General features: G+C 42.1%; 1 protein-coding gene across 2 annotated transcripts in view; it reads left to right on the top strand.

Moving 5' to 3' along the window:
* The window catches only part of BMPER (BMP binding endothelial regulator), a 248653-nt gene that overhangs the window by 172462 nt on the left and 62585 nt on the right, over window positions 1-13606 (top strand). For both annotated transcript variants that reach the window (XM_034670310.1, XM_034670315.1), the window contains exon 13: window positions 4002-4338. In XM_034670310.1, the coding sequence (XP_034526201.1) occupies window positions 4002-4338 (337 nt within the window). The remainder of the gene's footprint in view (window positions 1-4001; window positions 4339-13606) is intronic.

Below are 13606 nucleotides of genomic sequence, written 5' to 3' on the forward strand. Positions count from 1 at the left end.
CTGAGAGAGTTACGTCAGATCTACCCGAAGGCATTAACACGTGGGAGTGTGGTTTTTTATTTTACTTTTGGTAGAGTTCTATACTTTATGAACCTGGAGACTACACGTATTTTTCTTATCCTTTTTTCCTTTGGTATAAAATCTGAACAGGAAAACCATCAATTTTTAAGCATACTATGCTATGTCTGTAGATTTCATACCTCCTCTGTCTTTTAAGTAAACAACAGCAAAAGCCACAATGACAACAACAACAAAAAACAAAACAAAGTAAAACAAAAACAACAACAAAAGAACAACTTCCTCCCCCCACCCCCCAAAAAATAAAAAAAATAAAAACTACTAGTCTGGAGCCTGGCTACACATTTGAAGGTTAAAAAACAAGTTGGTAAAACATTCACTGGTGAGAAGGGATCATTGGAAGGTGCTTCATGCGGTGGAGAGAATGTGGCTGCTGCTTACACCCCCAGATGGGACATGTGCTTTGGCCTTCTGACTCTGCCAGTGATTTCTACCTAATTTCCCACGCAGAGGAATGGGGAAACTCACCCCAGCTGTAGAAGGGACTAACCTCAGCCCCTACAACAATGTTTTTAAGATGCCTATTCAAAATATCTTTTGGAAGAGCAATTTTTTCAATTACACCTGATTAAATTATTTTGCCTGTCACTATTGTAATTTACTTTGCATGGATTTTACTCATGTAGAGGGTAACGACAATCATGCAAACACATATGTATATGATACAGCGATAGACAAAGGCATCTATAGTTGGGTAAGTCATCCCTACACAATATGAAACTTAGCATCATTCCATTAAAAATCCTCTTAATACAATAATAACAAAAAAAAGAGGAGGAAAAGAGAATGAATTACAAATTATTCCCTTACTGTGGGGACCATGTTTTTTTTTTTTTTTGCTTTGTTTTGTTTTTTGTTTGTTTGTTTTTATGACTGAGAGGTCAAGAGTTTTGAGAAGAGTTTACTAAAAACAGTGGATCTGCATCTTCCCAAACCCGCATGGACCACCAGTCCATTGCATGAAAAGAACGTAATGATTGGCTTGTTCACTGTGAGTTGATTTCTGATGAACTCAGTTGCCCAAAGTCTCAGATTTGTTATATCATTGTCAGTAATGATGTTGGAACTCCTTTGGATATAAATTCTCAGTCATTGCAGCATTTGGAAGAATAGTATTTGCCTACTGTCTAGGAAAGAGATTTGCAGTTTGGAAAATTTTGCAACATGGAAAGTCTTTGGAAGTATGCTCTAAAAGTTAGAGTGTTATATGGAATTGATTTTCTTCCCTCATTTCTCTTGCTGGGCAGCTGCCTGGCTACAGGCTTCTGAGGTCATGTTTCTTCTATACCTTAGAGAGTGTATTACAAATCATATTATAGTTTGCTTGTCTTTTTTCAAAATTGTTATTTCAGTGTCTTAACTAGCGTGAAATTCACAATTTGTTTGGCTTCGCAGATTCAACGTATCAATTTACAGGGTAGTTCATTCATTTAGTGAGTATATACTATGTGCAGGTAACACGTTAGATGGTGGGGTATGAAGAAATATAAATCACTTTGTAGGGGAGTCGTGGTTGTCGGAGGTGACACTGTTGTCTCACAGAGATCCATCGAAGGGGTCAGTCCAGTGTGTGGATATTCTCTCAGTGTGTCCTTTCGCTGATCACCTTGCCCCGTTGATCTACTCTCTTCACCAAATTATTCCTAAGAGGGACTTCTTTTCTTTCCAAGTTTTTATTTAAATTCCAGTTAGTTGACATACAGTGTACTGTTAGTTTCTGTTGTAGTATTTAGTGATTCATCGTTAACATACAACACTCAATTCTCATCACAAGTGCCTTCCTTAATCCCCATCACCCATTTAAACCCCTTCCCCTTGCCTCCTCCCCTCTGGTAACCATCAGTTTGTTCTCTATAGTTAAGAGTCTGTTTCTTGGTTTTCTTCTCTCTAAGAGAGACTTTCTTATGACTTTCTTTCTTGCTGCTTTACCCAACTCTGTTTAATTGCTTTTCTGAATCCAGCTCCTTCTCCAAACCAAGAAATCTTCTCTACCATTTGCCTTGGACTAAGAATGCTTCCATTCTTTTCATTTACCATACAGTGATTTCCTCATGGGCCTTTCTGTTTATTTCTTGAGAAACCCAGTCTTAGACCACTGGTTTATTCTATCAGTAACTCCCTGAAGTGGATTTGTAACTCTTTCTTGTGGCAGTTGTGTGGCCTACTCACAGGAATGCTATTTGGCTAGCCTTCTCTCCTCTTGGATCATGTTCAGACTTAAGGAATATTGGCTTTAGAATCCTACTTCTGGACATTTCTTACTGATCTTACATCACTCTGATTTTGTCTTAGGCCAATTTTATAACCAGACAAGATCCATTCCCTCCTTCGCTGTCCCTTTCTTCTTTCCCATCATTGCCTCATCCCCCAACTTCTGAGTATCTTCTGGACAGTTTTTCACCAGCCTAATCTTGCAAGGTCTTCTAAGAGGAAAGTCATGTTGCTCTTTCCAGAGGCTCAGAACAGGCTAAATGAAAGACTAGATTTTGTTAAAAACCCAAGAGATTAAGATTTAAAAACACACACGGGAAGACTTTCTCGTTTTCTGTTAAAAAAAAGGGGGGGGCTTTTCTTTGGTTTGTCACTCTTAGGAGACAGTAATAGTGAATAAGGAGAAGTCCAGAGCAGAAATGCATACCAACTTGTTGTAGATGTTCCTCTGGTGTTCGTGTCACTGAACTGGTACCTACTTCATCCATTTTCTGGGAAACTCAAGCACTGCCAGGGTATTATCAGGAAAACAGTAAAAAAAGCTTCCAACACACACTTGAGACATAAAGAAAAACTCTGACCAGGAGAGTGTGTCATTTGCTCTGGATTGAGCCTGAAAAGGCTTTTCATAAAGTCCTCACCTTTATCTGATGGGCAGTATCTTCACACATAATAGCAGGATATAGATGAGAACATTTCTTCTTGACCTTCTAGTCAGACGGATCTTTGATGTGTGACAGCATAAACTGGATGTCCTACATGTGACATAAAAATGCCAGTATTTACTGGGGTCATAGGCTGGTGGATCTTGAAGTCTTGGGCCACGTATCTGAAAAAAACATGAAAGTTTATAGACAAAGCCTCTAATATTTCAGATGGTCAGTTCAGCAAACCAAGAGGGGCCTATGTTCTCTACCTTCTGGAGCAAAGATTATTTCCTTGGTGAACAAGGCCGTTCTGTCCTCCTGATTCTTTCTAGCACATGAGAAACTTTTCCCCATGGCCTGGTAGCCTCCAGTGCTTCCTCAAATGTTGAAGTTTATGATCAGCTCAGGGCTGTGGAGGTTGGAAGGGTTCCACAACAACTCTATCCTAGGAAACATTGATTAAACAACCATCCTTGTCTCAGGGATGTCTGTAAAATGATGAGGAGGCAAACATTTTCATTTCAGACATTCCCATATGAGTGTTTTCCTTTGAAGAGGATCTGTTCAGAAGCTATATATTTATTACTTTAATAGTTTCACTATAACAAATAATTTAGATATTTTCATTTGACATTTAGTATAATTACATTGGGGATTTTTGGATAAAGAAAAAACTATATTAAAAATTGTCATCGTTGTTATCTATCCATTTCCATATTTCACTTTTCATTGGATAAATGAAAGCACAAGTTGGACTAACACAATTATTATAGAAATGGGCAAAACTATAAACATAAGAGGAATATGGTCAATGAGTGATCCTGTACAAGTCAAACCAGGGTATGCAAGGTATCACATAAGGACAAACTTCATACAGTTTAAAAATTCTGAGCCCCCCAAAGTGTTTCATGTACTATCATATGACATTTAATATGGTGAGATTAAACAGTAACCAAGAATTTGGATAGACCCTTAGTTCCTTGTTAGAGGTTAGTCTTATGTAAGGATACATGCACTCGGGAATTATTGGTGGATTTAAGAGTGGTTGATCCTCTTTTCCTCTAGGTTTGGAAATATCCTGGGATGGAGACAGTTTTGTTGAAGTCATGGCTGCCCCCCATCTCAAGGGCAAACTCTGTGGTCTTTGTGGCAACTACAATGGACATAAGCGTGATGACTTAATTGGTGGAGATGGAAACTTCAAGTTTGATGTGGATGACTTTGCTGAGTCCTGGAGGGTAGAGTCCAATGAGTTCTGCAACAGACCTCAGAGAAAACCGGTGCCTGAACTGTGTCAAGGGACGGTGAAGGTAAAGCTCCGAGCTCATCGAGAATGCCAGAAACTCAAATCCTGGGAGTTTCAGACCTGCCACTCAACCGTGGACTATGCCACTTTCTACCGGTAGGTACAGTGCTTTGGGGGATGGGTTTTGGTTAGAGACCAAGGATTGACTCAGCCTTGAAACAGAGTGTATGAAATTTCTTGGCATACAAAACAAGGGCCCCCAGTGCACACAGTAAACACTTTTTCTTTCTTGTGTTGAGACTGATCTTATCTTGACGCAGTCCCCGTTATGTCCCAAATTAAGAAATTGCAGGGAGTATTTCGGAGCTATCTCCTGTAGGTCATTCTGTTTTTTGTGTCTGCAGGCTCACTGGGAAGCTGGTGATTTTTCTAGGTGTTGGCTTGACTCTAAGATTGAGGAGTGATTCCCAAATTCTGCCTGCACGGTGGTAGGATGGGGCAGAGGTGGGAATCTCAAATAACTCTGGCTGCCTTTGGATGTTTGAGTGAGCTTGGTTATTTGAGGCCTGAGGAAGAGTTCAGGTCTGCCTCACCGTCTAGCCCCAAACAAATCTGCAAGTGGAAAATAAGACGGTGAAATGAGAATTCCTTGGGTGTTGGCCAACTCTCAGACTTTGCATCCGAAGTCAGGGGAGAGTAGAAAGAAAGCTTGAAGATGGAAGAAGGAAAGTCTGTCATTGAGAATATGGATTCCATAACCTTTTCTTCCATGCTGCAAGGTTGCATTTGTGAGTTGATGAGGCTGGCCTGGTTGTACTTCCATTTATTACACAATTCCACGGGTTCAAGAGCCATGACTGCCTATAACTTTAACCACCATGGGTGTGGGAGGAAACATGAGACGACGCAGCCCAAAAGGCCTTGTTGAAGTGATTTGCCTGCGCCTCTTAAAATGAGAAAGCTCCTGTGGTCTGAAGCCACAGAGAAGTTATTTTTACTCTTTAATTGCCACCAGTTTATTTCCCCTAGTTCTCGTTAAATGTGATCTTTTTTTATTTGATCTTTGGACATAAAAGATAAAGTTCTATAAAGGCAGCTCAAAGTGGAGTGGAAAAAGGACTGTCCCTGTCATCACGCACCCCTGAACATGCTTGCGTCTGCCAAACCATTTGGCTCCAACTCCTACGTTTAGCTCTTTCAAGCCATTTTCCTGTTATAAATCTGAATTCTCTGGGTTCCCTTCTTCCTCCTTCCTGTACCACCCCCTAGATTGACCCCACCCTTGTCTATTGAAATTGAAAGATCTTAATGTAAGACTTTGGAGTCAGTCAAACAGCTGGACAAACAAACCAGGCTTCGTTTGGAATCTAAATACCCATCACTTGAAGGTCTGAGGTGAGGCAGTAGAGCAGAGCAGTGAAGAACTTTGTGGTCTTCTGGGGCTAAAAATCAAGCCCAGCTTTACAACCTTGAACAATTATTTAAGCCCTCTAAACCTCAGTTTGCTTATCTGTGAAATGGGGATAATAAAAGAACCCACCTTAGAGAGCTGTAATTCAGATTTAGTGAGATTATGAGCGTCGGTGCGTGTGCTCAGCCCAGTGCCCGCACGTAGCAAGTGCTCTGTAATTAATTGATGGCTGCTGTGGTGTCTTCTGTTAATTAAATTAAATGATGAACAAGTATAAAGACTCTTTTGGAAGCTCCTCCACCCCATTTGCAGATTTGTATTAGACCCTTCTCTGTCTAACATAGAAAGGAGAGGCTGTGCTTCTCCCAGGGCCCCAACAGTCTACACCTTTGATTTTTATCCTATTTGAAAGGAGTGTGTTGAAAACAGAAATTGGAGAGCAGGCCTGCAGAGATCAGTCCCTTTTTGCAAATTTCTGTTTCTTTTCCCTTTGGCGATTTCTTTCCTATTATGATCCCTGGACTGCAAAGAGGAATCTGATGAGCACCTTGGCAGAAGGCTTAAGAAATGACATAGACACGAACAGAGAGAAGCGGAATTGTGAGGTGGCCAGGCAGATGCTCGCCTTCTGCCCTTGGAAGTGGCTGCAGCTGCCACAGCGGCACAGCGGGGGTGCATGCTTGTGTAAGGGGCTTGAGGGGCAGTCCTGGGAGTTTATGAGAATGCTCCCAGGATCTTTGTGCATGAGGACTGGAGCACGGATGTGGTGGGTGGGAGATGAGCTCCTGTGCTGCCGTGCATGGGGTGGGGGCAGAGCACCCCTCCCGTGGCCAGCCACTCCTTCCCAGGAGAGCCTGGGGAGCTCCAGAGATGGAGCTGGACAATCCTGCCTGTCACACATCCTGCTGGTGAGCTCATGCCCCAACCAAGAGTGTGTCCTCATATATTTTCAAGTGAGGGTGGCCAGTGTTGGGTAGATCCTGGGTTTCTTCCTTTCTTTCAAGCATCTGTGTGGCAGGAGGAAGAAAATAAACAAGGTCAACATGGAAAGGCAGTTTTGTTCCCAGGGGATCTCTAGTGAGGACCCAACAAACCTTAGGCTTTAGGAAGCAATGGGCAGAGAATGTGTTGGGTGTTATCAAGTTGGACCTACTCTCAACTCTGCCAGCCTCTAGCTCTGCGGCTCTGGTGGCTAGCTGAGTTTTAGATTCTTCACCTGTAGAATGGGTATGACAGTAACTGCCCGGTAGGCTAGCTCCTCCAAGGACTGAGGTCAATGGGCAGGGCCATGTTGTACATGGGACACGGCCAGTGCTGGCACAGTGGCTCTTGTCCTATGTCCCTTCCTTCCCCCAGAGAATCTTGTCCCCAGCTCAGCCACTTGTCTTTCTGATTGGCAATATCTTCTCTTGCTCATATCATGGAGAGCTGATTAGATAGATTCTCATTGTTAAATCCGTGGAACAATTTAAAAATGAGCTGTTTCTCTTTGGTGACACTGAGCGAGATAGTAGAAGACAAGACTCCATTGTGATCCTTTTTAAAAACGTGTTTTTGTCTTATAAGAGTACTTTGTGTTCATTATATGACACTTAAATAAAATATTAAAGTGAATAAAGAAGAAAATGGCAATCATATGATATTTCACCTATATAAGTTTTTGCCTGTATATTTTATATCAGTGGTGGAATTTCTAAGATGAATCTGAAAACATAGTCATGACTAGCTGTGACCTTATTTATGAATCAAAGATTTGCCTTGATACCATGAAAAGTCATATACATAAATTATGTATGAACTTGATTCCTTGCATTTTCCCTTCACCCTCCAAAGAAATATGAGTATTTCCTGTAAGGACAAAGAATAAGGTCATATAGCATACAAATGTAACCTTCCAAGCACCACTGTGTGTGTGACATGGAGAAGGGAGAGAACAAAGAAGATATTTCTCTGAGGAAATGTTACCTTTTTTGGGTTTTCTTAATCATGTGATAAATTCCACAGGGCAAATTCTATTATAAATATGAGATAACTATTCTTATAATGTGAAAAATCGTAATTCCAATTTCTCTGAATTTGAGTTTACTTTTGAGATGTCTAGGATTTAAAACTCTTATCTTTTTTTTTTTGGTCTTTTATCTATTCAACATTTTAAATAGTAAACTGTCTATTATCTAAAAACTTGAAAAACTTTGTAAATGAATAAGAAATTAGCCAAGATTGTTGTTTTCTCTTTTGGGAAACTTTTTAGTTTTGCTAATTTTCTTCACAAATCAGTTCTGCCCATCATGGCCTCATTTGGCATAAAAATGTAATATTTAATTAAATATTAATTTATTCTTTGTGATCAGCATAATTTGGTTTAATTCAGTAATTGAATATGTTTAGGTGCAAGGTAATTTAATTCCGAACCACATAAAAATTTTAGCTGGCTGCATTGATAATGCGTCTTAAGTCCTAGAGTTGTTAATTGACTTGTCCTTAAATTAGATAATTTCCTTTAATAATTTTTGTATTCTCCTTCACTGGTATGTTACAGAGAAATTCCTAGTAGGTAGGGAGGTGGTGTACTGTGGAAAAATTGATGTGAAGTCATTTGAATTCTATTTGGATTCATGCACAGGCTCCCCTAAGGGGAATATGTCGAGTATGTTCACACCTCTCTTCTCATTTCTCATGTTCAACTTACTTTCCTGGCCTCATGTTGCCTTTTCTATTCATGTCCCGGATGCCAGCTGAGACATCCAGGAGGAACAGGCAGATGCCCCACCCCCCCCTCCCCGAAGGCTCGCTCAAGATCCTCGGCAACCAGCATCAAATCTCCCCACTGCTGTCCTGGGCCACACTGACGAGAAGCTTCGGGCAGCCTTGGGCAGGGAGAAGCCAGGAGGCGGGCTGGGCTGTGTGGGTCAAGCTGGGGAAAGAGAAGACCTCATCGCTGTGTATGAAACATCATAAATGGGCTTTCTCTATAATGCAGACTCAAATCCCAGATAAAATAGTTACAAGAAAGCGTAACCTGCCAGTAAAGCAGGGCTCTGAAGTCAGGCAGGCCCACATTTCAGAGAAGTCAAGAAAAATGGCTGTGAACTGCAGCAAAACCCAGGCATTTACAGACCGCAATCGTCTCAGGACTGTTTTGCTCTCTCTGCTCTCCTTAATAGGGTGTAATTCACCAGAGCAAAAACTCTGTTCACTTGTTCAGCTTGGGAAAGTGTCTGGGGATTCCCAGTCTAGGAAATGTTCTTTTCTTTCCATGCAGTGGTTTTTACAGCTGTAAGGAATTGAACTGATGCCAGAGGATTCACAGATGTATCCTTCCCTTGGAGGTACTGGGAAGTAGGAGGTGGGAGTAGTGCAGGAGAACACTGGAACTTCCATAGCACAATGGTGTGGGATATACTGGCGTCCGGGGACTGACAGTGGCTTCCTTCCAGGAGAAGATCACAGACTTTGTGGATGACCCACTTTGTGTTTTCCTATGAAGGAAACTGATCATTTATTATAAAACAAGAGAAGAGATCAGGCAAGGAGTACAGACTTCATGTGTCTGTTTGTGTGTGAGAAAGTCATATAAAACTAACTGCAATTCTGTAGTGAAAATCAACTCAATCTTCGCTTGCTTCAGAGAAGAACATACTGGAAACATTTCTGTTTACATCTCTTAATAACTTGTCTCAAATTACCATTAGAACTAGGATCCTAAATCGAATGAGATATTCATTTTAAAGTGTGATGTTATAGGTCTTTCTTTTTATGTTTCTTTTGGCACACTAAGCTTTTAGGATGAGTAGTCACTCCACATCTGTCAATAAGGTATGCTGACACCAGGTGGCAGTAGACACCTCAGTTGTACCACCTATGAGACTTTAACACTTACAAGTCCACCCTTAAAATTTAAAATGTTTTCCCTATTCATTAGTGCGCTAACTTGTGCTCTCTCTGTCTCTCTCTAACTTCTGCCCTAGGCTACTCCTTTCACTGTATCTAAATATACAATGCACATTCCTGCCTCTGGGTCCATGTCATTCCATTCCTGGGATGCCCTTATTTTCTACATTGATGTAAGCTGAACGTACAGCTCAAGTCTCATCCCAGGCCCCTATAACTGTTCTTTCTTTAGTTTTTTAGATATGCTGATTGTGTTTATCATTATTTAACATATGCTACGTTGCACTGCCATAGTCTCCCCAGCATTGGGTTGTATGTAGGTTCACTGGGGAATGAGGGATGTCTTTTCTACCTTTTTGTATTCCACCCCTGGAAGTCACCCCTGGAAGGAAACGTTTCTCAGCTCCCTCGATAGCTTCTCTCCCATTTTTACCCTCTCTGAACTGTGACTTCTACCCGCAATTCCAAGTCCATTTTAGGTCCTTATCCTCACAGTCAGTTACACACTTACAGTCAGAGTGTGCATGCATCTCTCATCTATCAGGGCGGCAGAGCCTCTGGTCCACCTTCCACGCTCCAAGAACTGTCAGCATTTCTTATTGCGTGAGCCTACTGCTGTGACTGCCTCTGGAGCTCAGCACTACCCCTGCCTACTCACAATTCACTTAAAAGCCACTTGGAGGGGCACCTGGGTGGCTCAGTCGGTTAAGCGTCTGCCTAAGAAGGCTCCGTCATGATCTCAGGGTCCTGGGATTGAGCCCCACATTAGGCTCCCTGCTTAGTGGGGAGCCTACTTCTCCCTCTCCTCCCCACTCATTCTCTCTCTTGCTATCTCTGTCTCTCTCTAATAGATACAATAAAATAAAATCTTAAAAAAAAAAAAAAAAGAAAGAAAGCAGCCTGGACCTCCCAGCTCCTCTTTTGTCTTTCAGCTGGGATTTGGCTTTGCCATCTTCTTATGCAGTGTTTTGATCCATAGACGTTTCTGTGTTGGTCTCTCTCCCTTGGTTTTAGGACTTCAAATTAGCCTCCCCTTATGGAGGCACAACTGACCTCCAGTGGGGTGATCTTGCCGTGGCCAACTGCCCCTATGCAGTTGGCATATGCTGGCACCCTTTGGTATTCTCCCTGAGGCGGCACACCCCTTCAGCCCTGCTGCTGGCCCTGAGCCTTCTGGCAGGTTGAACGTAAGCCTCATTGTGGTTTTCCCTCCATCTTACATCTGTTCTTTTCCATGTCAGCCACAGGTGGATTCTTTCCTGTTTGCTCCACCAACATAACCCAGAAGAAAGGTTTTCAATAACCTTCTTAAGTGCCTGAATTTTGGTTCAGAAGGCCCTTCCTGGTTAGTCTAATTCTCTTGGGGCCAACGCAGAAAAAAAATACGTGAGTACACTTAGAAAGGTCCCGGGTTGCTTGGGACATCATTGTATCCAAGTCTAAAGTCATCTCATGTTTAAATTTTCATATCAAAAAGAGGAACACTACCCTTTAAAGAAGAAATAAAGAAAAACAGCACCTATCTTAGCAGGTAGGTTACCCATGGAGGAGACTTTAGGCCACCTGTACGGCTAGCCATCTACAAAGGTGGAGGGAACACAGTCCATAAAGGCAACATCACTTTTGACCCCACCAGTTTGGAGGTATTCCCCAAATCACCTTCAGGGTCAATAATTTGCTAGACGGACTAACAGAATTCACCGAACGCTGTTATACTCATGGTTATAGTTTATTATAGGGAAAGGATACAGAGGAAGATCAGAAGAGACACAGGGCAGACCACGAGAGGTCCAAGCAATGAACCTCTGTGGTCATTTCCTATGGAGTCAGGGACTGGCATTAACACTTCTTGGCCACCACGCAGGCAAGGTTCACTGTTCACAGGTGTTTCCAATCTGGGAAGTTCACCTGAGCCAAAGATTTTACTGGGACTACCACCTACTACCCGCATGGCTGACTTCTGGTCTCTAGCTCCTCCCAGAGGCCATGTAGGTACCTCTAGTATCCGGTTCCTCTGGACTTTGGGACTGTTGTGATGTGGCCCAAAGCCCCCATCATAAATCACACTGTTAGACTGTCTGGTGTCCAAAGCCCCCAGGCAAAAAACTATCCTCCTGACAGGCAGGACATTCCAGGGGCCCAGAGATCACCCCCCTGGGAGCCAAAGTCCAGGGCCAGACTTTTGGACAAGGTTAATTCTGTACTACACAACCTGTCTGGGTCAAGATTAAATCTAATTTCAGTTTGATTTTAATTTTAGCGTTGAGTTTATTTTCAGCATAAACTTCCTAGAATCCTGCAGTGTTTCTCCTCAGAAAATTACATTCTGGGATGCAATTAGATGAGGCTTTTGAACACATTTGAATGAGTGTCATTGTCACAGGTAAAACACTGCTTACTTTGTAGCACCTCTCTTGGCTGCTTAGGGGATGTCTTGATTACTTCTCAGTAAGCAGGAGGCAGTCTGGGGTAGCTTCCTTATATTTTCATTATTTATGAGTGTAAGGCCTTTTCCATCATGAGAGCAAGGCTGGTGTGGGTAGTGTTTTCTTTATTTCCCTGTTGATCTAACTGGGGCACTGAGACATGAGGGGACGCCTTTGGGGCTGCCCGTGGGGCCTGAGCAGCGAGGCTGATAGGACACCGGTCCATGGCTGCTCTCAGAGTCTCTCGCTGTCCATTCAGCCTTTTAAATATCCTGCTCTGTCATGATGTTTGGAAGAGGATTTCATCAATTATTTAATTTTTTCCTATTACAAAGTTCAGTTGAGCCCCTGCTGTATGCCAGGTACTGTTGTAGCTTGGTGATTTAGGACTGAACAAGAGACACAAAAGCTTTTCCTTCAGAGAACCCAGAGTCTAGTGCGGGCAGACAACTATAAATAAGAAACAAGGTCACCACCAACTGTGAGAAGGGTAATGGAGGAGATAGGGCGGGTTGAGGGGGGCCAACGTTGAACTGGGTGCCCAGGGAAAGGCGGCATGGGGCATTCTCCTTTGAGTGGGGTCCATGGCAGGGGGGAAGGTCTGGTGAGGAGGCCCAGCCAGTGCGGGGGGAACGGCACAGGCCCTGATGCTGGGAAGAATGTGGCCAGTTTGAAGATCAGAAAGGAGGCTGCTGTGATTCATTTTTTTTAGAAAGTGATGGGAGTTTGTACCTCCTAATCCCCTTCCCCTATTCCACCTTTCCCCCAAGCCCCTCCCCTCTGGGAACCACTGGTTTGTTCTCTGTATCTGTAAGTCAGTTTCTGTTTCTATTCGTTGGTTGGTTGGTTTTGATTTTTAGACTCCACATATAAGTGAGACCATATGGTGTTTGTCTTTCTCTGACTTATTTTGTTGTGCATAATGCCTTCTCGCTCCAACCATGCTGTCACAAATGGCAAGATCTCATTCTTTTTTATGGCTGAGTGATATTCCATTGCATATATATACATCTTCCTTATCCATTCATCTATCAGTGGATACTTAGGTTGCTTCCATATCTTGGCTTTTGTAAATAGTGCTTCATATATTTTTTTGGAATAGTGTTTTTGTTTTCTTCAGGTAAATATCCAGAAGTGGAATAAATAAGTCATGGGGATGAAAAGTACAGCATAAGCAATATAATCCATAATATTGTAACAGCTTTGTATGGTGACAGATGGTAACTAGACTTATTGTGGTGAACATTTTGTAATGTCTATAAATGTTGATTCACTACGCTGTAGCCTGAAACTAATACAACATTGTATGTCAACTATACTTCAATTAAAAATAAATTAAGCAATTAAAAAAACACACACACTCGTCAGGGGAAGAAAAAAGTGATGCGTATGCTGCCAAAAACCATGTAAACTTGGAAGCACATCCTTGGCCATTTGAGGCCCGAAAGAGATAGCAGCCACAGCCAATACCTTGATCACATCCTTGTGAGACCCTGAGCAGAGTCCTTGACTGGACTCCTGATCTAGAGAAACTGAGATAGTAAATGTGTGTTGTTTTAAGCCACTAAATTTGTTGTGTAAGCCACTAAACTTGTTACACAGCAATAGACAACTACTATATGTAGAAATCAATTTTGACACATTTTTGGATTTACTGTTTCTTAAATACTGACAGAAAGTACAATGTCAGCACTCT

This window comes from Ailuropoda melanoleuca, chromosome 1, assembly GCF_002007445.2.
Source record: "Ailuropoda melanoleuca isolate Jingjing chromosome 1, ASM200744v2, whole genome shotgun sequence".
NCBI classification, from domain to species: domain Eukaryota; kingdom Metazoa; phylum Chordata; class Mammalia; order Carnivora; family Ursidae; genus Ailuropoda; species Ailuropoda melanoleuca.